A 26,327-nucleotide genomic window follows, 5' to 3' on the forward strand; every position below is an offset into this window, starting at 1 on the left:
TTTGACTGGTTTGTCGGTTCTTGTACGTTTTCATGTCGGTTAGTTTGCTGTTCTTTGTCTCAGATTATTTCTTGTTTTTGTTAGTTTGTCCTTTTTGTTTGTATTCATCCTGGTTTTGTGTTTATTTTCTTTGGTTTATTTCTGTTTCATAAAATATATATTACTCGCAGTTGGATCCACTTCCACAACTCCCTTGTTTCTAACTGATGCAGAAAAGAAGGTGAACAGGCAGCTTCTCCAAATGTCCTGTAGAATGTGAATAATTTATTTTACTGCAGAAAAAATGGTTTTGTATCACCAACACCTGTAGCCCGTATACAGGCCAAGGTCTACTAAGGGGTTTGGTCATGCTGTTTATGCTGGTAGACCTGCTGGTCCATCAAACTTTAAGCTTGACCAACTTTTAACAGGTAGGACGTATTCCTACAAGTAACAGTAATCCTATCACTTTCTCCTAAAATATAAAAAAAGTCTTTATTAGAGCTAGTGACCTGGAATAAAACTTTCTACAAGTGTTTATGAAGGTTCGTGTAGGTTTATGTCAGTTGTCGTAGGTGCCATGTACTGTTTAGCTTCATGATGGTAAAGAGTTTCTGAGGTTTGGAAAGTGAAAGTATTGTAAGTTGAATTATTTTGTGTGTTATCTCTTTTTGCCATCGATTTATACGCTCATATCACCACTACCTTCTCGAGTAACACCCTCGCCTTGAGAAATGGGAGGAGATAAATCAGAGCTCGACCTGAATGAGACTGGACTGAGTGCAAACTGGGATCAGATCACGTTTTTAAAGCAGCAGCAGTTTATTGATTTATATGGGGCTGTAATTGCTTCAGCGTGTTCTGGATGACTCCCCCGTAACTGAGGGCTGGCAGAGCGGGGCTGCTTGGACACGGCCGGTGCCAGGCAGCGGGTAGAGAGAGGCACCCCACCCACTCACCTCGTGCCAGGCGGCCAGGAGAGGAACCCCGATTCCATCCCCGACTTCGGCGTGTGAGCTTCACTCCCAGGGCTTCTTAATGGCTAAGCTTAATGGAAAACTTCACCTAAAAACACTAACGTGGCTAACGATGAATGAAACCCAGCAGAGAACGGTTAGCATGACGTTATTTGGAAAATGCCAGCAGGTCCTCACTCGCAGGCCTTTGCGCTCTTGGATTAGGCAGCCTCCTTTTGATTTTCTGCAATTTGGCCCAAACGCCAAGCTGTTGAGGCTCCGTTGTTTGGTCAACATAAGAGTCGGGCAAAAGCTAGACAAAGCGTTTCTTTTTCTTTACTCTGCCTCTGCTAGCTGAGTGGATTGTATAGCTCTGTGCTGGTGCACTTAATGTAAGCTGTTGGCAGCTCTCTCTGAGCCAACCCTAACACCTGATTCAACCCACAAGCTACGGGCTAAGCCCCTGGGTCTAAGCTCAGAGATGATATGGCTCAAAGTTTGAAAAGTCTGAAGATAGAACTGATTCTTAGTGTTAAGATGACAGTAACTGTATAGTCATACAATGTTTTTTAAAGGCACAATATGCAACATTTTGCAGTCAGTCAATGCATTTCACAGTGTGTTAGGTGAATAAATGGATACCATATTTTGTGCACTATAAGGCGCATCAAATTATATAAGGCGCATTATCAGTAAATGTCTATTTTCAGGTCTGTTTTCATACATAAGCCGCACTGCATTATAAGGCACATTATGCGACACTAGTAAGGAGCAGGGGTGTCGCAATGTTTTCCTTCTAATTCAGCAGGAGTTTTACAGGTGGTGAGCTAAGCTACGTGTATGTCTTAAAAAAATATTTTTGGTGCTTCCGTTTAGTTACAGTAAGATATATTTCCAGATTTCCATTAAGGCTAGCTGCAGTTAGCTGCTTTCATAAATTATGTTGCAATTGATTTTTTTTGTTTTACTTTTGCTGTTTGTACAGTTGTATTGATATCCAGAAATTGAGAAGGTAAAATTCCACCAATTTATCTGGCGTTTGGCTTCAGGGACTCGGCATCTTTAAACATTTAGCTTTATGATTCATCAAATCGGGATCCACAATCACTCTTTGTGTTTTCTATGTAACTCTTTCAGCAGGGATGATGAGTTTCCAGTAAAGCTTCATTAGGATGAATCAGAACCCAGTTCATTTGGCCAGTTTTCTAATGCGGAAAGCTAGCATGATCATCAATCAGCAGCGGACATGTAAGAGTCAGAGCGGCTTTTGGCTGTGCAGAAACTTGTGCCCACCACATTGAAATAGGGGGTCCCTGTGTGGTTGAGAAAGAAGTCAATGTCAATAACACAATTTCACACACCTTCACCCGTCTTTATTGCTTCCATATGAACTCACCTAAAGCAGATGATGCTTTCATAGACTTTCATAGACTCATACACACATTGTCTAGTTACAAAACGACTAAACAGAGAGAAACACACACACACATATTCAGGCTTACAGTGTCCAATTTATCAAATTCTAGCAGGAAATGTTGTGTCCTCCAGTTATTAATGGGAGGTGATGCAATGGAGTACAGCCAGCACGGTCATAAATGTTTCATTTGAGAGTGCATTTTCATAGGGGACAACAGTATATAGCAGATTTATGAAATGCCAGATTATATTTAATAGTTTTAAAGTACACTATATGCCCAAATGTATTGATGCATCCATTCTAATTAGTAAATTGAACTAATTTTATGAGCTTACATTAATAACATTATAATAACGATCAGTTATTTGCAGCATGTAATCTCTTTAGGACAATTTAATCAAATGAGGTCTATTTTCACTTAACTTTAGCACAGGTGACATTGAGCTGCTCAAAAATGTCATAATTATGGTTGCGCATTGCTTTAGCAACATCATAGCAACCACCACGGATACAACAGCAATGGCTTAGCAACCACCTAGCAACACCTTTGCAACCACCTAGCAACTGCTTAGCAACACCAAAGCAACCACCACGGATACCACAGCAACATCTTAGCAATCACCTAGCAACACCTTAACAACCACCAAAGACACCATAGCAAGCGCCTAGCAACATCATAGCAACGACCATAGCAAACTGTAAGAGCCATTTTGAGCTGCACAACCATCCTGCATTTCCTTCCTGCACTTTTCTAGTTTGAAATGTAAATGCTTCCAGAATTTGTAAAACTTTGTAAAGTTTAGACTTATTTTTAAATGTACAGCCTTCGAACCAAATCAATATTTTAGGCTGAAAATGGCGTTTTTTAGCGTTTATTATTATTTTTTGTTTTGAGAATAAGCCAGAAATTACGTCATGAGATTTACCGCAAAAACCAAGTGAGTGAAATTAAACACTCGATTAAGGTGTTTTTTGTAGACAATATAATGAAAGACGTTATAATGAAGGAATAAAACATGGGAATATGGAAATATAAATGAAAACCTATTCTTTAGGTAGTATATTTCACAATAGAGACAATAGTATTGATGGTGCGTTGACGCATTCCTGAGTAATTAAGCTGTATTAACAATGCGTAATTTTTGACGCAAATTGCGGCAATGGGGTTCTAAGGATTAAAGTACTTTTACTCAAGTCCGGGTCTCTAGTACTTTATAGCCTACATGTTGAAGCGCATGCATGTGAGCGCGCGCATGAGAGGGCGGGAAGGGGTCATCCTCGCCTGTCCGCCACGCGCTTCATCAGGGTTTGCGTGACTGTTCTAACACACGCACGCGCACAGGCACGTTCCCGCGCCCTGCGCGCTCCCGGACAGCACGCCCTGACCCACTTTGCCAGCATAAGGAGTGCGCGCGCTCTCCTCCAGTCAGCAGCGACCTCACACTGCCCGGATCCGCTCTCATCCCTTCATCCCCATCATCCCCCATCACACCCGGCCTCCAGCACACTGACACACTGCTTTCAAACCGGAGGGAATCTATCTATCTATCTATCTATCTGTTAACATCTGTTATCTGTATCTGTTAACAGATTATGCTGCTGCTTGACATCAGCAGCCAGAGTCAGAGAGAACACAATTCACAATGCTCGGTAGCTAGATGGCGCTCTCTTCCTCCATCAATCCAAATGTAATTTTGAGTCAGTACAGGCATCTGTTATCTGATGTATCAGAGCTGGGTCGCTGCACTTTCCTTTGTGTTGGCTATCTTTTGAGATGGAAAAGAGGTCGTGGCTGACATTACATGTATCAGAGGAATTAATGAAGTCACACTTATATAGTATTTTTTACTTTACAAACATTCAACAGGTACACACTGGTGAGAAGCAGAAGCCAATAGTGCACAGCATTCTCTCAACCGGAAACCACCGTCCACCTGGAGGACTGCATCTGGCACTAAGGCATTGACCAAGGACAGTGTGCCAATCCATATCTGGGCATACAGTCATACACACTTGCACCCACCACATATATTTTATAATTTTAGAGTAATTAAGATACTGATCTTTTCCCATGCAGACAGAGGAACATGTAAACTTCACTCAGATAGGGACTTTAACCCAAGACCAGATAGATGATCACAAGCCATCAAACCAAGCTGAACTGCTTAAATGTTTGCACCAGGAGTAAAGCAGCATAAAGTTATCCAAAAGCAGAGTAAAAGACTGGTGGAGGAGAACATGATGCCAAGATGCATAAACAATTTTAATGAAAAACCAAGATTATTCCACCAAATATTGATTTCTGAACTCTATGAATACTTTATGAATATGAACTTGTTTTCTTTGCATTATTTGAGGTCTGAAAGCTCTGCATCTTTTTTTTCAGAGTGCATCTGTAACCCTGCTGGTGAGACAGAGCGCGCTGGCCACCCACGGTGTTTCCCGCAGGATGCGGTGCGGTCCTTCTTATGCGTCCCGGAGTCGCGCGCCGCTCTCCTGCTGTCGTCATGCCCCGCTCTGCTCCGCTGGAGGAGAGAAGCCCCGCGCGCCCCAGCCAGCGCTGCGGGAACCCATTCCTCCAGGGTCAGCCAGACCGAGCGCGCGCGGCCAGACAAAGCATCAATCACTCACACACGCGCGCGCACACACATTAGCCCGAATAAACAGTGCAATTGGGGGCCGATTCTGGGGGCCCGAACGGCTGGGCTCTGGTGCCAGTACTGCATATGACTCAACAGTGCCTAGTTCAAATGTTAATGTTAATAATCAAATTGAGCAGGTGTTACAATACACAAATGCATCAGCCCCTATACTCAAAATTTAAAAGACAGCACTTCTGTTTCCGAATCAGTTTCTCTGATTTTGCTATTTATAGGTTTATATTTGAGTAAAATTATCATTGTTTTTTATCAACAGGAAATTAGAAATGGCTGAAATAACAAAAACGATGCAGAGCTTTCAGACCTCAAATAAGGCTGAGAATGCTGAGAAGTTCATATTTATGAAGTTTTAAAAGTTCAGAAATCAATATTTGGTGGAAAAACTCTTTAACGTTTTTAATCACAGTTTGTATGCATCTTGGCATCATGTTCTCCTCCACCAGTCTTACACACTGCTTTTGGATAACTTTATACCTTTACTCCTGGTGCAAAAATTCAAGCAGTTAAGTTTTTCAATTTGGTAAAATCAAAGAACCGCTTCATTTTTAAGTGGTCTCATTTTTTTATGAAAGATACAACAGAAAGAGAGAGAGAGAGAGAAAGAGATGAAAACAGGCGATTGGAACAGGAGAGAGTGAGAGACAGAGGAAGAGAGAGAGTAAGAAAGGGGGGGAGAGGGAGAGAGAGAGATCAAAATTCAATCCCATTCTAAGAAAGTGGGGGATGACGTGGTTTTGAAAACGTGCCCAAAAAACTCCTTAATGAATAGCGCAGCGCGCGGGCAGAGAGGCGCAGGCTGGCCGCAGCTGTTTCCTGCTGATCGCGTCCTCCGTAATGTAGATAAATGTGAGGGATTTTCTCGCTAAATCTCGCTGCTGCTGCCCCGGACGAGCCTGCGCAATGGAACAAAGTGGGAATATTGCGATGTGACATCGAGCGCCTCCGTCCTGTCTTTTTCTCTCTCTCTCTTTCTCTCTCCATCACTCTCTATTTCTTTCTCTATATCTCACCCTCTCTTTTTCATTTTTCTGATTTTTTTAATGACTTCAAAAAACAAGTTGCTGTTCGTCGCGTGGAGGAGACCCGCGGGGATGTCTGGCGCTCTTTTCTTCCAGGGTCATTGGTGTGATGTCTTAAAGGTAACTTCAAGCGTTTCAATCTGCAGGATATTTTTATTGCTGATGTCTCGCGGAAGCTTAAAAAAACAGATATCGTGTTTGTTTTTCACGCGCGTCTGAATCATTGAATGCCTGATGTCCAGTTGTTCATCTGTTTGTTTGTTCAGTTGGTCAAGCTGGATAATCTGGTTGACCAACAGCTGTTGACCTGCATAAGGTTTTATAAGGTTTTATATATGTATATATGTTTTATATTTGGTTTGTTTGAATGGTTTAGCAGCTCTACCAGCACATGATCAACCTGACTTGAAGTCCAAGCTTGAATGATGAGCCTGATCAAGTTAGTTGTTCATCAACGTGACCCAACAGGCTGACAAACATGATGCTGAGTGATCAGCTAAACCATCCAGACCATTTGAATCCAGATTTTTCATTTTTCAGCAGCATGATAAAGGTGGAAAGACCTCAACTTGAATTATTTATTAAAATGCAACTTATTAAATAACTTATTAAAGGCGGGCGCACAGTTGCAGGTCAAACGTCGTGCACCATTGCACCTTGACCGTAGAGGAGGGGGCTGGCTGTTGCACGTATAGGTGAACCTTGGAGGACACTTTCAGAAAGGATGTGTGGCTGGGACTAGGTTTAGGAATGCGCGCGGGCATGCACGGTACCATGACGCGCCGGGGTGCGCTCGCTTTTTGCGCGTTGTGCAGCAGGTTGAGTGCACAGTTGAATGCAGGAGGAGTCCGAGAAGTTGAGATGTTCTACAGCAATATGAAGCGTTGAGTGTAAAAAGCGCTGACTCGGCATTAACAGGGGCTCGCGCGAGTAGGCTGTGAGATGCAGTGAGATCTAGTCTGAGCTGCAAGATCTTAGCAAAGAAACACTTATGCATGGGATGGGTGGTCTTTAAAAAAGCTCAGAGAAGCAGCAGTTCAGCACACTGGTGGATGCTGGCATTTGCGTCATCAATTGCTCTCTTTTTTAACTATTTCAGATGGTTCTGATGGTCTAAACTGTTATTTTTAGTAAGGCTGAGAAACTGGTCATCCAAATGAAAATATACGAAAATACACTATACTGGTAAACCTTAGTTTTTTTTTTTTAATCTTTTTTTTATGTTTTGAGTCAAAGCTTGGTCAGGTTGATCATCTTGCTTGTAGACCAGTAAAACCATCAAAACCACCAACACTTCAGGTCTATTCTGATCAAAATCTAAGCTTGAGCTTGCCATACTGATCCTTTTCCAACAGAGTACTTTTAAAGCCAAACTAACTGAGTTTGGCCAATAAACCCTGATGGAGCATCTGAAAAAAGACACATATCTGCCAATGCAATGGTAAAAGTGAAAGACTATGATTAAAAGCAGACATTGATTGCAATTGATGCGCAATTTATCCAACGTTTTATACTAAAAGTCTTTAAGCGGATATACTGAATGGAATTGTTTTATTGATTTTTTTGTTTTAAATAAAGCACAACACACTGTGCTCTGAACATTTGGTTGGCTCGTGCACTCTAACCATCTAAGCATCTTCTCTTCTTCTCCTCGTTTTGGATGCAGTGTACCATGCGCTGCATGTCCTGCACCCACACCCTGTCGCTGGTGCTGTGCGTCCTGGCGCTGACTCCGGCGGTGGTGCAGGCGGGGCCCGAGACGCTGTGCGGGGCGGAGCTAGTGGACACGCTGCAGTTTGTGTGTGGAGACAGAGGCTTTTATTTCAGTAAGTGCACTTTTTATTTATTCATCACCCCCCCTTTTCCTCCCCTCCCTTTACCTCCCTTCTTCTTCTTACACCCCCATCCCTTCCCCAAAGCACTAATGGGCGCCTCATAAATAAATTCCTCGCTTTCCACTCTCTTTCCAAAACTGCTTCCTCTTTTCTCCTCCTCTGGTAAATGCTGGTAAATGCTGTATATAGCGAACACCTCTGAATCAGATCAGAGTATAATATGATTAAGAGCATCATTCAATGGAAGGACACATGACAGACACTCTTTAATTGGCACTCTTCTTATTGTATATTGTATAGTAAACACTGTTTTATAATGCACTCTCATAAAATAATAAAAAAAGTGTTTTGAAGGGCTTGTTATGATTCTAGAGAACACTGTAGAATTTGTTCATTTACCTTCAAAAAGTGCAGGTGCTTCAGAGTTTGTTTTTTTAAAGAATTTTAACCCTAGTTCAATCTAAACACGATTTTAGGAAAAATGTGTGATGTATAGCAGAAATGAAAAAAATAACAACCTTCCATCAGCAGCCGGAGTCCGAGAGAGAACACAACCAGGTTATGCTCTCTCTGAGAGGCTAGATGGCGCTCTCTCCCCTCATCACTCCTAAACTGATGTTGGTCAGCACAGGAGTCTCTGAGATGATGTGGGATTAAAACACATTTGCTGAATGTCCAGCAATTAATAGTATCAATTTCACTTACATTTCTAATATAATCTCTCTCATAAAATGCGTATTCGAACAAAAGAAGGTTTAAATTAAACACAATTTCGCAACTCCAGGTCAAAGACAGTTTCACCAGATTTCTTTCTTTTTTTGTTTAAAATTGTCCACTCTTTTATGCAGCTTTAAAAAATTAAAATGTAGGTCATTATTCGGAAGTTATGCACAATATTCTGATGATGACCCAAAAAGAATGATGTACACAATGTTGTCCATTACTCCAGTGCCTCCTTTAACCCCGCAAAGATCAACCCAGAAATGTAATGATTGGGTTGAGGCAGTCTGCATTTACAGAGAGATATTATTTGGGCTGGTCCAGTACAGGAGTCTGAAAACAGGCAGGTAAAGTTCATATTTCTGGCCAAAGCAAACAGCACCTGAACATGATGCTACCACCACCATGCTTAACAGTTGAGGATAAAATGTCTCATCTTCTAGAGAGTTTATTAGAAGATACTTTTTTGTCAGTATGGTCCACTTAAACTATATTCAAACTTTATTCAAACTTTATTTGACAGTTTGGTTCTCCTTCTAGACCTTGCAAAATGCCTACACCACCCAACACTTTAGTGTACATAAAGTTGTTTAATCTGATGATCTTGAATTGAACTTGTTTTTATAAAATGGGTCCAATATTTCTGGCATTTCTTTATTGATCATTTATGCTCATCTTTCTCATATATGCACTGAGCTTTTTACAGTGTACTGTGGTCAATCCACATCCACATACAGTAATTAGTGGGTGTATAAAGTAAAAACCTGTACTATACATAAGTTATTAACAGGCTTAAACACTGAAGCACCCTAATAACAAGCTAAATTAGCATGTGCTCAGGTACTTATACATTATTAAACTGCTTTTTTAGGAAAAATTATATCAACTTCACTACACTGACTCAGAGCACATTCAATTTTATGCTGGACATACAGTAGAATGGTTAAATACATTCACTAAGCATTTTATTAGAAACATTTACCCTTTAATGCAATTATCCAAAAAAGCATTGGAGATCTCTGAGTTTGACTCACTGTTGTCTCATTTCCAGATCAAAAATAGAGATTCAAACTCATACTGCTGCAGTTTGACTCTGATATACAGTAGATGCTTGTGTTTAATTTAGAGTAGTAGTGGAGGCGAAAAGAAGAAAGGCAAGACATAAACTTAAAAGTGCATGTACATTTAATACCCCAGCCCAATTTGAGCACAAAACTCATCTGCCGACTTGCCTGCGTACAGATCCCTCCCTCAAACGAAGTCTGATGGCTAATTTTGCTGTGTACTGTCTGAGGTTCTCAATGAAAATAATCAAAATGCCATTTCTTTAACTGATCTAGTGGATGGGGATTGATCTTTGGTGGAGGTTGACAGGTAAGGGGTGAAGTAATGGCAGTTCTATGCAGGTTTCAATTTTGTGTTGTCACACTAACTGATGATGGATGGAGCATGCATAAAGTAAGTTTTGCATAGTATTTCCACTTTAAAAATGCATCATATTCAGTCTCATAAATGCCTGAACTGGACATCATATGCAGTGGACTTTGAATAAAGTATATGCAGTCTAGTATGTAGTTTTAATTAAGTCACATGACTTATCTATGGCTAGATAAGTTCATGACGGGTTTAGTTATCAGGTCGAGGCTTTCAGCTTTTCTTCTGAAGTTTGTGCTCCAGTCCTGCCCTACTCTTTCCTGCATGTGGTGATGATGCAACAACTTCACAGGACGTTCAGATTACCGTAAATGTGTTTGCTTTGGATCCAATACAGACGAAAACAAACCCCTCGGTCATCGATAGGCCATAAAGGATTGGGCCAACTCACATTTTTTGACCACCGAAAGCCCCAACGGTGTTGATGGAAAAGTAACTTCCATTCTCAGTCAGAATTTTCGCTTTTCTTTTTCATCAGCTCCCTGAAATTAATCTCTGTAATACCTGTGTATATCCACTTGTGAAAATATTAAACCATGTGTTGACATTCAGACCTAAAACATTTGCACCTCCTTCGTTTCGTTCACTTCATAAATTTATCATCAGGTGCTTAAAAATGTTCAGCACTGAGCAACTACTGGAGAATTTAAGGAGTCAGACATGATTTATTCTGCTTTCTTCTGGCAGGCTGACAAAGATTTCATAATTATACTGAAAATAGTTTCTTCAGCTTTTTTGCTTTTTTGCTGAAATGTCTATAACAACATTTGCAGTAATGTGTGATTATCTATAGGTGGCAGCACTAAAACTTACACATCTCTTTGTTTGTCTCTTTTATAATTTTATTTCAGTTTTTTTTCCCATTTTCTCCCCAATTTACTTGGCCAATTACCCAACACACTCATTAGGACTCCCTCTATTACTAGTGATGCTACCTAACACCAGGAGGGTGAAGACAAGCACACACCTCCTCCAAAACATGCAAATTCAGACTCCGCCTCTTTTTGAACTGCTGCTGATGCTGTAGCATTGCCGAGTATCATCACAGCGCTAACAGTGCTAATGCTCGGAGGAAAGCGCAGCATCTCGGTTCTTATACATCAGCTCACAGACACAGCCTTGTACTGATCCACATCACCCTAGGAGTGATGAGGGGAAAGAAAGAGCTCCATCTATTGTACCCACTCAGAGTGAGCAAGGCCAATTGTGCTCTTTCAGGGCTCCGGCAGTCTCTTAGTATTTGATGCGAGTTAAACGTTTTGCAGCTGTGAATATAAATCTATTGGATTTTTATGTTCTTAAAAAGACCAATAAAGCCATACAAATAAAATTTCATATTCATTTTACACATTTACATTAACGTCTGACTTAGATAAAAAGGTGATCCTGGCTTTCTTGTTTAAGTTTTCCTATTCCACTTTAAGTGGAAATGCAGTAACTGAATTCAGGCACCTGTAGTGGTGAGAGAATGTAAGGTGAAAGGTGAATAAATATCCTAATAAATACCCCAAATCAACCCAGTTTTTCCATCACTTAATACTCAATTAGCAGTTCATTTGGCATTTAGGCTTAAAGGATAACTAAACCCCCTGATTTTAGCTGACTTAACAAATGGGACGGGTAGTTCAGGAGGGTCACTGGGTGATGTATGGGTTTAGGGGCAGGGCAGGAGGGAGAGCTGATTGGCTGAGCTGCAGCAAAATGTAGTTTAACCCTCATTGGGTCTTTTTTTTTTTTTTTTTTTTGGTTACACCTTACAGTTTTTCTCCATTGGTTTGGCTCATTTCTTGAAACTGAGATGACATTCTCAAAATAACATGGACAAATTCCCAAACTAACTTGCAGTTTCTCATAACAGAATGGCATTTCTCATTGCTTTCATCACATTTCAAATGCTTTGTACATGTCTCAAGCACTTAGTACATCTTTGCAAATGGTTTTGTACAAGTAGCCTACACTTAACACAATCATCCTACATTTAGTACATTTTCCAAAAGAATGCATCTTGTTGATCTATCTTAATTGGTTAGTTCTCAGTGTAATGGTTGTTCTCTTCAAAACATGTCAGCACAATTTCATCATATAAGTCATCATCTGCAGAATAGTCTGCTCAATTCTCAAAATGAATTAAGAAATTGTAATACAATACAGAACACATATTTTGGAACATTTCATAAATTCATTACAATCAGGTGAGTAGGTAACAGATGAAAGCAGGTTTTGACGAAAATGAGTGTCCCACATTACTGGTGACCAATCCATCAGTTTGTTGTCTATTATTTTGAATGCTGGCATTGCTCTATATACAGTGGATATAAAAAGTCTTCACACCCCTGTTCAAATGCCAGGTTTTTGTGTTGTAAAAAAATTAAAGCAAGACAAATAATTTCATAACTTTTTTCACATTTAATGTGACCTATAACCTGTACAATGCAATTGAAAAACAAACATAAATCTTTACAGCGAAAAAATATAAAACAAAAAACTTAAAATCACCTGGTTAAATACATATAACTAATACTTTGTTGCAACATCTTTTGCATTTTTGAATCTTTTTTATTACAGCACTCAGTCTTTTTGGGTAGGAACCTATCAGCGTGACACATCTTGATGTGGCAAAATTTGCCCACTCTTCTTTGCATAACTGCTCAAAATCTGACAAAATGTGAGGGCTTCTCCTGTGCCCAGCCCTCTTCAGATTACCCCACAGATGTTCAATGGGATTCAGGTCTGGATTCAGGCTGGGCCATTCCAAAGCCTTAATCTTATACCGCTGAAGCCATTCTTTTGTTGATTTAGATGTGTCCTTTGTGTCATTGTTGTGCTGAAAGATGAAGTTCCTTTTCATCTTCAGTTTTCTACCAGAGGCCGAAGGTTTTTGCCAATACTGACTGGTATTTGGAACTGTTCAAAATTCCGTCCACCCTGAATAAAGCCCCAGTTCCAGCTGAAGAAAAACAGCCCCAAAGTATGATGCTGCCACCACCATGCTTCACTGTAGGTATGCTGTTCTTTTGGTGACGAGCAGTGTTGCTTTTGCGCCTAATATACCTTTTGGAATTATGTCCAAAACGTTTAACCTTGGTTTCATTAAACCATAACACATTCTCCCACATGCGTTTGGTAGATATCAGATGAATTTTTGGAAAATTAAGTAGAGCTTAGATGTTTTCTGGATGTTTGTTTTGCACGGACATATGAAGAAGTCGGCAGATTGTTGTCACATGTACTACACAGCCAGTACTTGCCAGAAATTCTTGCAGCTCCTTCAGTGCTGCTGTCGGCCTCTTGGCAGCCTCCTTGACCAATTTTCTTCTTGTCTTATCATCAATTTTTGTCAAATGTCTTGTTCTTGGTAATGTCTTGTTGTGCCATGTTTTCTCCACTTGATGATGACAGTCTTCAAAGTGTTCCATGGTATATTTAATGACTTTTGTAGCCTTCACTTGACTGATATCTATGAATAATGAGATACCTCTGATGCTCTGGCATCTCTTTGTGGACCATGGCTTGTGCTGAAAGATGTGGCTACAAAAATATCAGGACAAGCCTACTAGAACAGTTAAACTTTATTTGGAGTTGATCAGAGGCACTTTAATTGTTGACAGGTGTGTGCTGACTCCAATTTAAAGTGAGTTTGAAGGTTATTGGTTAAATTTGAACACAGCAACACCCCTAGTTATAAAAGGGTGTGCACACTTATGCAACCTCAATATCTCAGTTGTTTATTTTTACTTCACCTCCCTGAAAGATTTCTGTTTGTTTTTCAATTGCATTGTACAGGTTATAGGTCACATTATAGGTAGAAATTATTTGTCTTATTGTAATTTTTTTTACATCACAAAAACCTACCATTTGAACAGGGGTGTGTAGACTTTTTCTATCCACTGTATACATCTTGGCCTGGTGCTAGTTCTTTGATGCTAGTCCTGTGATTATATAACGATGATATAGTCCTGTGATGATATAATGATTATATAGTCCTGTGGCGATCAGTGTAGAGGATGGCTCAGGCATTCTTCCCACAGTGCATTGCTAAAGAACATATCAGATGCAATGTTGATGAGAATTTATGGCCAAACAGACTGCAGCGGATGGATGGCCAGGAAGGTGATGGAGAGAGGGGAGTGACACAGAGTAGTCAGAATGTTACTGTATTGCATTTGTGATGCTTGACTATTTTTTTTACCTACTGTAATGTATTTTGTTTTGTTTTTGCAGGTTTTTGTCATTTGTATACATAGTATATTTGATACATTTTCCTTCATACATTTTCTTTCTACCTACAGTAATGTGTAAAAACGTACTTGTAAATAAAAATAGTTACAATTTCCTCAGCAGAAAGAGTGCAGTGTGTGTGGTGTGAACATTGTATTCCTTTAGCTAGACCTCTGCCATAAAGACAAAACATCTAAGCATTTTGACTTGCAGTACTTACACAATGCCAAAGGGACAATGCATTTTGGGGGCACTGATGATTTGTGTGAGAAAGGAAATCAGTTTTGACACGTGGGTAAACTGTTTTTGGAGCGATATGAGCAGTGATGAGGATCCATGTAGTTTTGCTGCACCGTCCAGTTTATTTTGACCGATGGACAAAATTAATGAAAATGTGCCAAAGCAATTGAGAAGGATCTATGCCATTTTTATGGTACTGACTATTTATATGGGAGAAAGACTTCATTTTGAAGCAAGAATGAACGTTTTGGGAGACATATGACATTTTGCTGGTTATCTGAAGTGTTGTGAAGAACTGTAAGTCTGTTTGGCCAATTTACCTTTTAGTTATAGGAATGTCATCTCAGTTTCAAGAAATGAGCCAAACCAATTGAGAAAAACTGTAATATCAAAATAATACAACTTCTCTTTTTTTTGTTAAAATACTTAACATATGTTTACTTCATTTGCAAGTCAAATAAACAACACATATGTTCAATTTATTGCCTTCATCTTTGATAAATCACATTTACGAATAGAAATTCCACTTTTTCAGCAAGTTGTTTAGCAAATGTACAAATTAAGTTTTTTTCCCCAAAAAAGTAGTGTATTATTTATTTGAATTTTATTAGAAATGTAACCAGGGGACCCAAAGACCCTGTATGTAATATAAATGTAAAGGGGGTATACAGGGGTAAGGTTTTCTAATTTATGTCCCTCACAGAAAATGAGCCAATGAATCTTGAATGTAAATATAATCAATTAATCTAAATCTAAACATAATTTTTAGATATATTTTTTATATCTTATAAGCGTGTATAAAGAATATAAGGGTGTTAACAGGGCAATTTATCATATAGTGATGTCTTTCTCATTCACTACCACTAGAGGCCCACTCTGTAATGCAGTGTTTTGGTGTATCACGTCACATGTGGAGCAATTACAGTAAAGTGGGGGTGATTAGGGGCAGTTGTAGTCAGGGGGAGGTTTCAAAACAAACACTGTGGTAACTATAGGACCAATCCTAACAGTCAGAGAGGGAGGTCTCAGGTGAAAGAGGTGTTGATATTAATATTGTTCTATTATTTATCAGGTACTATCAAAACTTCTACTGTAGCTGCACTGTTGTTTTTTAAGTCATTGTGCAGTTTTGTTCTTTACTCCATGGCTGTCACGGATAAATACTGCAGACAATTCCTGCATCGGCTCTCGAGCTGCTTTAAGAAAAACATCACTGAAGAAAAATGTTGGAATATTCTTACAACCCCCCCCAAAAAAAAAGAAAAACGCTGATCCGGAGACGTAGATAAGGTAGATTAATCGCTGCAGTCTCAGTGGAAAGTATGTGTCTCATCTAACATGTGTGTATCTGGAGAATCCATCTCTGGCATGTTCTCTTTCTTACACCTGGGAATGAGTGACAGCTCGGTTTGCTCTGTGGTCACCCCCCCCACTTTCCCCATCAGTGTACTTTCTCCGCCTCACACATTCACGAGCAACCTGCTATGTTGAGTTTGGCAGGTCCATCTGTCCTCCAACACTAATGCAGTGATATTGGCCATACGGTGCACGAACCAGTTCACTCGATTCAACATCTGAAAAGTAGAAGCTCCTCCAGTTTCACGAGTCTCTTGCTAGAAAAAGTGAAATGTTATTCTGTTACTCCATAGAACAAAGTGTTTATTGAAGGAGAAAGCTGCTTTGGAGGAGGAGAGAAGGAGAGAAGAGAGAGAAACGTAGTCAGTTTTTCCAATTATTAGCCTGACCTAGAAATTACAAGTTTAAAGATTGGAAAGAAGAAGCTAGAACACATGATATTGGGAAGATACATATGTTAAAGGAACGATCTGTAAAAAAAAAAGTAAGCAAGCATTAAATTGAAGTTAAATGGCTACAGGAGTCCAATTTCTAAACACTTACTCTGTAGCTGTGAACTGGTGTATATACAGCCACTTCATCACTTTATCAGGTTTATGTTTGAGTAAAATGAACATTGTTGTTTTATTCTATAAACTACAGTCAACATTTCTCCCAAATTCCAAATAAAAATATTGTCATTTAAAGTATTTATTGTCAGAAAATAAGAAATGACATAAAAAAACAAGTTAATATTCATAAAGAGATTTAAGAGTTCAGATATCAATATTTGGTGGAATAACCCTGGTGGTTATTAATCCCAGTTTGTTTTCATGCTTCTTGGCATCATGTTCTCCTCCACCAGTCTTACACACTGCTTTTGGATAACTTTATGATGCTTTACTCCTGGTGACACACCTGGCACTGTAGGCGCTCCTGTCTCTTCCACACTCAGCTCTACCTGTGATCTGCAGCCTCTGGACTTCGTTGCCCAGGATGCACCTCACAATGAAACTACACTCAATGATCATGATCACATGACACATCACATGCCTCTACCAGGAAGTCGGTCACCAGAATACTAGGCCTCTTAGTACTAGGCCTATAAAGGGGACTTATTTTGCACTTTCTTTTGCCTACTTTTGTATCTCTCGTTTTTGACCTTGTTTTGTTCACTGACACTTTGGACTTTTGTATGCCTTCTGCTGTTGTTTGCCCCTTTTGATATATTTTTGTCTGATTACCCCTGTGTCTGCCCTTTTATTTAATAAAGTCATGTTATATCTGCATCAGCGCCTGTCCAGCCATGAAACCTGGTGCAAAAATTCAAGCAGTTCACTTTGGTGGTTTGATGGCTTGTGATCATCCATCTTCCTCTTGATTATATTCCAGAGACTCTCAATTTGGTAAAATTAAAGAAAATTCTTTATTTGAAAGTCACAGGAAAGCAGAATGTGAAAAAAAACGCATTAACGTAAAGATATATAGAGCCTCTCGTCTTTATTGTTGTGGTTAATATCTCTGTTCGTGACGAAGAGCACTGAACACTCCTTTTTCCAGTCTAGTTCGCCGCGATCTTGGAAGCGGCCAGAGAAAGGAAGAGGAAACGTGTAAACAGCAAATCACCCACCCACTCACAGATTCGGCTCTTGTCCCAGAGCAGCAGGGGATTATGGGGGATTACAGGATGATTAGGATGCCCCCCTTGCCCCCCTTCCTTTTCCTAGCTGTGCACTGGACTTGAACAGAATGCACCGAGCGCTGCATAAAGGCCTCCTGTGTTCATCTCTTGGATGTGAAAAATGGGGAAGGTGTCATTTTTCCTGCGAACACTTTGACTGTGTCTGAGTCATGGGGCGGTGAAGGGGGGGCTTGAACAAAGAGGCGTCTCATCAAAGCCCGAGTCGTGACTCCGCCAAGATGGGCAGCTTAAGCCAGTGAAAACAGCCAGGCTTGGATTTTGTCCCCACAGTCGCAACTCATAATTGATGGTTAGTGGTCTCTGTAAACCGAGCCGCTAAACTGGAGCACTTGCTGCCCCTGTGAAAAAGTCATATATTTAAATACAATAATAGTGCACTTAAACTATGTGTGGAAACATTTTTACCTAATTAATCAGGAATATAATTAAGAGGATAATCAAGAGGAAGATGCATGATCACAAGCCATCAAACCAAACTGAACTACTTGAATTTTTGCACCAGGAGTAAAGCAGCATAAAGATATCCAAAAGCAGTGTGTAAGACTGGTGGAGGAGAACATGATGCCAAGATGCACGAAAAAAGCTGTGATTAAAAACCACCAGGGTTATTCCACCAAAAATTGTTTTCTGAAATAAAAAAGAGACCAAAAAATATTGTCATTTAGAACAATTATTTGTATTGAGAAATGAGAAATGGCTGAAATAAAAAAAGAGTTTTCAGACCTCAAATAATGCGAAGAAAACAAGTTCATATTCATAAAGTTTTAAGAGGTCAGAAATAATCAGTATTTGGTGGAATAACCCTGGGTGGTTTTTAATCACAGTTTTTTTCATGCATCATGGCATCATGTTCTCCTCCACCAGTCTTACACACTTCTTTTGGATAACTTTATGCTGCTTTACTCCTGGTGCAAAAATTCAAGCAGTTCAGTTTGGTGGTTTGATGGTTTGTGATCATCCATCTTCCTCTTGATTAAATTCCAAAGAGCTGTATGACTAGTATACTCAGTATTAATTTAGTGCTCATTTCTATCATTTTAATACAACGAAGTAGTAATTAAGTATGAATTAGTGGTTCCAAAATAACACAACTTAAGTACAGACCTATTTTAGCATAATTTAAGTATACTTTCTTTTCACATGCGTAACATGGGACTTCACCACCACAGCAATGGATGCAATGAACAGCAATGGTATTCTTGGGCTGGATTGTTGTCTGTCTGGTCTTCGCTGTATCTTCAGGACATGGTCCAAATCATCTGATCTACACCTGGTTTCACATTGCATAACAAACTAAGGCCGAGTGTGATACTCTCTCAGAGTGTGAGGGATCTGTTTGGGATTGGGTGTTTGGGATTGGGTGTTTGGGATTGGGTGTTGGGATCGGGTGTTTGGGATCGGGTGTTTGGGATCGGGTGTTTGGGATCGGGTGTTTAGGATCGGGTGTTTGGGATCGGGTGTTTGGGATCGGGTGTTTAGGATCGGGTGTTTGGGATCGGGTGTTGGGATCTGGTGTTTGGGATCGGATGTTTGGGATTGGGTGTTTGGAATCGGGTGTTTGGGATCGAGTGTTGGGATCTGGTGTTTGGGATCGGGTGTTTGGGATTGGGTTTTTGGGATCGGGTGTTTAGGATCGGGTGTTTGGGATCGGGTGTTGGGATCTGGTGTTTGGGATCGGATGTTTGGGATCGGATGTTTGGGATTGGGTGTTTGGAATCGGGTGTTTGGGATCGGGTGTTTGGGATCGGGTGTTTGGGATCGGGTGTTTGGGATCGGGTGTTTAGGATCGGGTGTTTGGGATCGGGTGTTTGGGATCGGGTGTTTAGGATCGGGTGTTGGGATCTGGTGTTTGGGATTGGGTGTTTGGAATCGGGTGTTTGGAATCGGGTGTTTGGGATCGGGTGTTTGGGATCGGGTGTTTAGGATCGGGTGTTGGGATCTGGTGTTTGGGATTGGGTGTTTGGAATCGGGTGTTTGGAATCGGGTGTTTGGGATCGAGTGTTGGGATCGGGTGTTTGGGATCGGGTGTTTGGGATCGGGTTTTTGGGATCGGGTGTTTGGGATCGGGTGTTTGGGATCGGGTGTTTGGGATCGGTTGTTTGGGATCGGTTGTTTGGGATCGGGTGTTTGGGATTGGGTGTTTGGAATCGGGTGTTTGGAATCGGGTGTTTGGGATCGGGTGTTGGGGTCGAGTGTTTGGGATCGGGTGTTTGGGATCGGGTGTTTGGGATCGGGTGTTGGGGTCGAGTGTTGGGGTCGAGTGTTTGGGATCGGGTGTTGGGGTCGAGTGTTTGGGATCGGGTGTTTGGGATCGGTTGTTTGGGATCGGGTGCTCTGACCTATAAAGTTTCTGTGACTCCAGTGATAAAGAGGTAGTTTCCAGGTCTATAGATGTTTTTGTGGTCCCAGATGCACCATAAACTCACCGACACTCCACAGGCAGTGTACTCGAGCACGCTCCAAGAATCCTGTGTTTTTTATTAACCACAGCGAGGTTGTAAAAATCAGCTCCTAACTGTGCCACTCTGGAAGAGTAATGGGAATGCTGCTTCCAGGAGCTTCTGAGAACAGCACAGGCTGTGTGCAGAGCTCAGTCAGCAACATCCATCCAGCTATCACTGCATGCGATCACCGCCTACCACTGACCGTCGGTAGCAAACTCCTCCTAGGGAATTAGTTAAATACTCTTGATATTTGTCAGCAATAAACTACTACCATACATGATGATAAATTGCGAAGGAGTAGTCGATATCTTAAACAAGGACGAAATGAAGGTCAGTTGAATTGCTTGAAATGACCCATCAACTTCCAACAGGAAGTAAATACATCTTGGTTTTGCTAAGAGTTTGAGGAGATCAGAATGAATGAAACTTATAAAACTTCTGAGGCCTGCTTGTTTTAGGCAGTCCTTTGATCTAAAAATTTAATTTCATATATAAGTATTTCATCGGCTCTATAGCGCCACCTAGGTTTCAATGCATATTTTAATTTGACATTACGGGAATGCTCAAAATCGCTTTTATTGTGGTAATTTTCGCTTCTAAATCAGCCTTGCAGGTTCAATCAGTAATAGGCATTTAGCCATCTGCATCTTACTGCTATCAGAGGCACACTGCTCAGCTCAATCAGCTCTCCTTTTTGCCCCGCCCCTAAACCCATACATCACCCGGTGCCCCTTTCAAACTTCTCCTTCCATTTTTTTTTTAGCATTTTTCAAATTTAAGCTAAGTGAGAAGAGTCAACTGTGATTAAAAACTGTGATTAAAAACCAGGTTTATTCCACCAAATATTGAGTATAGTTTCTGAATCAGTTTCTCTGATTTTACTATTTATAGGTTTATGTTTGAGTATAATTAACATTTTTGTTTTATTCTAAAAACTACAGACAACATTATTTGGTGGAATAACCCTGGTCTGGTTTTTAATCATAGTTTTTTTTTATGCATCTTGGCATCATGTTCTCCTCCACCAGTCTTACACACTGCTTTTGGATAACTTTATGCTGCTTTACTCCTGGTGCAAAAATACAAGCAGGGGGGTGTTTAACTTTTAATGGTGTAAAAATAGTGATTTATTTGCATGCATATATCTATGCCCCTATCACTAGCATTGTAAGTCCATTCCAAGACTGTATTTCTCTTTTTATACAATACATGAGACTAATTTAAACAAGAAAGTGAAATTACAGTAGTTATATCATTGTATTCTTCTCCTTACTGATGCTGAAGTATCTTTCTCTATCTAATAATGTTTATATCTAGAGCTGATTTACTTCAGGTCTCCTTATCTTGATTTAATCAGTGAAAAATCATATTCACTGAACTATAATCAACAATAGAAAGTAATATATGTTTGGTCAGACCCTTACAAAATATATCTGACTAATCTGCTTCACGTGTCAACAAGTAAGAACAAGTGAAACAAGTTCAACGTTCAGTAATATCGTCTGCCATCACCTCAGTTTACTGTGATTAAAAGCATAAGGGATCTTTTCTCATTTTTTAATTCTGATGCTGCAACAATGGCTCTTTGTTTACAGCATTACAGCAGCGATCCCCTGAAATGCAATCCTGAAAACCTCCGAGAGCAATTTTAGCTCATTATAATGGCGGTGGAGGAGTAGCTTGTAATGAGTGTGTAGTCCGTGTCAGGGCATGCACTGATCTCCATCCTCTCTCTGTTTGGGTGGTAGCATTGTGTGACTTTACTTCGAGGAAAACAGCGGATGTTAATTTGGAAGACTTCCGATATGTTTGGAAAGCTGTCCAGAAAGCAGATCTGCTGGCTGATGATGACCTGACTGAATGCGTAATCACAGGCTTAGGCTTGAAACATCTCCTTCTTACAAAGGGTATTTGTTCAGCAAGGACAGATTGAGATCTTTGCACTTTTTATACACATATGTATGTATGCTTATGCATTTGGAACCCACTGCCATTCTGTATATAATGGTGTTTATCTGATATCTTTGACATCATGCCTATAAATAAATACATGATGTTATACACTGAGTGCCCCCAAAAAAATTTCCACCAAAAAAAAAAGCCCTAAAAAATAAAATCCTTTAATTTTCCCACAAATCTTCAGTGTGCCTTGTAATCGGATGCACTTTATGTATGAATTCTACCAGTCCAGTATTAAGGAGCAGTAAAGCCACTCAGCTGAAGTACAGAGTTACAAGGGGGACATTTCAGTGAAGTTTCTCCAGCACTAAGGCTGGAGCAGCAGTATTAGCGTTAACCGCTAACCGCGCTAAGCGTTTTTTTGTTTTGTTTTGTTAAAAATCACAGCCAACAAACTGCACTACACTGTGCCCAAATTTCTTAATGAACGGACCAGTAGAAATACTTCAAAATTACTTGAAATAAACTCTTTTTACATTGACTTCCATTGGAAGTTTAGAAGGTTTTTTCTCTCTCCTGTAAATTTGCTGTTTTTGAGATACATGTTTTTCATTGCACATCGAGGATATACTGTATTTAGGACCAGTTCTCTATTCAATCATCAATCAACAGCATTTTTTTTTTGTTAAAAAACACAGCAAACAAAAGCATACCAGAAACCATTCCAACCATTTTCATTTTTCACTTTTCATTTTCATTTAATGATTCCATTGTCTTCAGGCACCTCCTCCAAACTCATAGCGCTGCACCCATGGGCTCCTCAGTCTGCAGGGATGCATCTGTTCACGAATGAGAGCGCCTCTCTTTCCAAAACAGTGTTGTCAGTATACAGCAAGTGCAGAGCAGAAGTTAATGCACTTTGTCAGCGCTGGCAGCCCAGCGAGCCAAGAGCTATTAACTCTGAAAGGGAAAGGCATTTCCTCCTTGTAAATGCCATATTAAATTATTATTATTTTATTTGGTAACAGGGAAAAGCCTAGCAGGGCTATATTGCTCTAGGTGTGCGGGGAATTGTAAGTGGATAGTGAGATATTTTATAAAGGCCACCGGGAGGGGGTCGATGAGGTGGTGTTAGGGGAAGGACTAGGCAAGTACACCAAGTCCCTCAGATACTTCAAGGAGATCTCTTACGTTAATCCCTGAGTGACTGGAGAGATTTGGTGCTTTAGGAGGTCAATACGCCAGAAGATTCAGATTCCTTTTAAAAAACTCTTTGTTAAAAGCTTGAACGATTAATTTGGTAGCATTGTAAATTGTAGTCTTTGACAAATTAGCACATTGACCTTACTTACACTGTAAAAAATTTAAGAAATTAAGAAGCTTTAAAGTAAACCACCACCAGTTGTGCCAACTACAAATCCAAACTCTAACATAACATTCTACAAAAAAAAACGATTATTAATATGAAGTATAGAGAGACCCTACCCACATCACTGGTGAAGACGACAGTCATTAAACTGCAGTCTGAAACCGAAACTGAACAGACCAAATACAGTAAATACAATGTAAGAAAGACATAAAGCATGGTAAAAAAAATGCCCTGAATGAAGTTGTTGCTGAACTGTTTATTTCTGATAGACAGACAGACAAACAGACAGACAGACAGATAGAAAACCTTTGTTAAAAGCTTGAATGGATTTCATAGCACTGTAAATTGTGGACCGTGACAAATTAGCACATTGACCTCACTTACACGGTATGAATTAGATTTTTTTTTATTATTTCAAAGCATTTTATTGCACTAGATTTTTTTAGAGTAGACTTAAAACTTTGAAGTTTTAAAGTAAACCACCAACTAGAAATACGAACCTAAAGTATCTAAAATTCTACAAATTATTATTAGTATGAAGTATAGAGAGACTCCATCTGTTGCTGCTGATGACAACAGGAAGCAGTGTGAAACTAAAACAAAATAAACCTTGGTAAAAAAAAAAGAAAAGCCCTGAATGAAGTTGGTAAAATGTACCAAACTGACTGCAGCCTTAGTGATCATTTACTTTTACTTCATTAGAGCCAATCGCACACAGCATACTCTCAACCGGAAACCACCGTCTGGAGGACTGAAACAGGCACTAATGGACTGACCCAGGACAGAGGGCCAATCCATATCTGGGCAAAAAGTCATACATACATTTACAAACACCACATGTATCGTAGAATGAGTGAGTGAGTATTATGAGCAATTTAGAGCCTGATCTCCACCCAGAACTTGGAAACTCCACTCAGATAGGGACTTGAACCCAAGACTCCAGCAGTGGCAGGTGAAGATGCTAACCACTAAGGCAAGCCCTAGACAGACAGACAGACAATTCACTTAAAAAAAACCCTTGTTAAAAAATTAAACAAATATGAACAAATTGCGTAGCATTGTAAATTGTAGTTTGTGACAAATTAGCACATTGACCTCACTTACACTGTAAAAACTGGAAAAAAAATGTTTTTAAGTAAACCACCACCAGATGTGCCAACTAAATATCCAAACTCTAACATAACTAACATTATACAAATTGATTATTAATATGAAGTATAGAGAGACTCAGTGTGAAACCGAAACTAAACGGACAAAATACAGTAAATACAATGTAACAAAAACACAAACCTTAAAAAAATTCACTTTTACTTCATTACGTCATTAGAAATTGACTTTCTATATATTATTTTATTAGAAATGTTAAAAAGTCATTGTCATAGTTGTTCTTTCTATTTATGTGTTGTAAGTGCTTATTAATGGTTTATAACCTAATTAATAACTGCGTATCAACCTTTTATGGAGGAACCTTATTTAAAAGTGGTATTACACACTGTTAAAAGTAAAATAATGAAATAACTAAAACAAGAAATAAAAGCTGAGAATGAATGAGATTAAGTAAAACAGTTACAGGATGTCTGAAGATGGTTAGTTATTCAGATATAATATATATTTTTTCAGCTGAAAAATTAGGTTTCTTTTTTAGTGCACAAATTCTTTGCTATTTCCTGCAGGTATAACTACAAAGGTAATAGAGAGAAGCAACACAGGCACTGCTAATATTCAGTTTCTGCAATAAAAAAGAGACAATACAGGCCTATAGCTGAAAATAACAGAATAATAACTAATATTCGCTCCACATTGTGGTGGTTTGGAAGTTGTGTTGCAGTAAATGGAAGCGTCTCACGGTGTTTCTCTCAGAGCTAGCGGTTAGCAGGTTTCCAGGTGCAGTCTGTAGCGCAGCAGCGTTTCCTCTGCACACTGACCGAACTCCTCCGGGGGCCGGCGTTTGGCACACCCAGCGCGGAGACTCGGTAAAAGATATCAGGTCGGAAACGGAAGAACGTGATATTCTCAACATTCGGGTGACTGTGACCTTTTTACGGGCTGCCGGCTGCCAAGAAAGTCCGCTCCTGCAAAGTGATACCCTGTAAATTTCACACTAGAGAAATCCATGTCATTAACGCTGTCTGTATATCGGAATAATAAGAGCTACGGTCTGGCTGAGAGGCTGAGCCATTATAGCACCCGTGCACTGGCTGCGTGCCACGGTTCACTACTGAAAGGTTGAGATGAACGCAAGTATTATCCTTCACGAGTTCTGGTACGATTCCAGAATTAAAATGGATAAGACACCTGACCTCACTACTAAAGCAGGATCACCATTCAGAAAGAAATGAATCTGAACTCACAAGCAGCACCGTTAATGTAGATAAAGTAAAGAATGTACTGTATTTTTCACGCTATAAGGCACACAAATTGAAAAGCTCTGGAATATAATCAACATAAAGTTACTAAGTTAAGTAAAGCTAAGCTAAGTACAAATACAAAACTGTAATAATAAAAAATATCAGCGCTGGATGTTACATCTGCACCGATTTCTCTCTTGAAAACTGTTTATTTGGGTGAGTAAGCTTAGATTCCCAAATTTTTCCAACACTTAGGCTGAAGCATTAGCATTAGCGGCTAACCACAAGCGGTTAGCAGCTAATTCCGCCCAACAGCGCTACACTAAGGAACCCTGAGTGTTCCGGTAAGCCAGAATGATATCAGCTAGAAGTTCATCTCACGTAGCTTGGTTTAACACGGTAAACATGCAGACTACAGGAGCATATATATTTAGCTGTGAACGACGAAAGAGCTAGCGTGATTAGCGGGCAATGCTAATGCTGCTCCAGCAGTGCTAGCCAGGGTTAGGAGCAGGCTACAGGCTGATAATACTCATGTCTAATGCTAATACTGCTCCAGTCTTGGTGCTGGAGAACTAAACTGAAACTCCTGTATAACTCTGTATTTCAGCGAAGTGGCTTTAATTCCTGCTCCTTAATACCTGACTAGTAAAATTCATATATAAGGAGCACCAGATTATATAAGGCGCAGTGTCGATTTTTAGTAAAATTAAAGGATTTTAAGTGCGCCTAATATTATAAAATAAAAATAC

General features: G+C 39.8%; 1 protein-coding gene across 1 annotated transcript in view; it reads left to right on the top strand.

The window, feature by feature from the left end:
- The first annotated feature begins 5,658 nt into the window (after positions 1-5,658).
- The window catches only part of igf1 (insulin-like growth factor 1), a 28,862-nt gene continuing 8,193 nt past the window's right edge, over positions 5,659-26,327 (top strand). Inside the window, exons 1-2 of the mRNA XM_007241827.4 lie at positions 5,659-6,151; positions 7,698-7,857. Of these exons, the coding sequence (XP_007241889.1) occupies positions 6,053-6,151; positions 7,698-7,857 (259 nt within the window). The 5' untranslated portion in view covers positions 5,659-6,052. The remainder of the gene's footprint in view (positions 6,152-7,697; positions 7,858-26,327) is intronic.

The sequence above is a fragment of the Astyanax mexicanus genome, chromosome 2 (assembly GCF_023375975.1).
Source record: "Astyanax mexicanus isolate ESR-SI-001 chromosome 2, AstMex3_surface, whole genome shotgun sequence".
Classification (NCBI taxonomy): Eukaryota; Metazoa; Chordata; class Actinopteri; order Characiformes; family Acestrorhamphidae; genus Astyanax; species Astyanax mexicanus.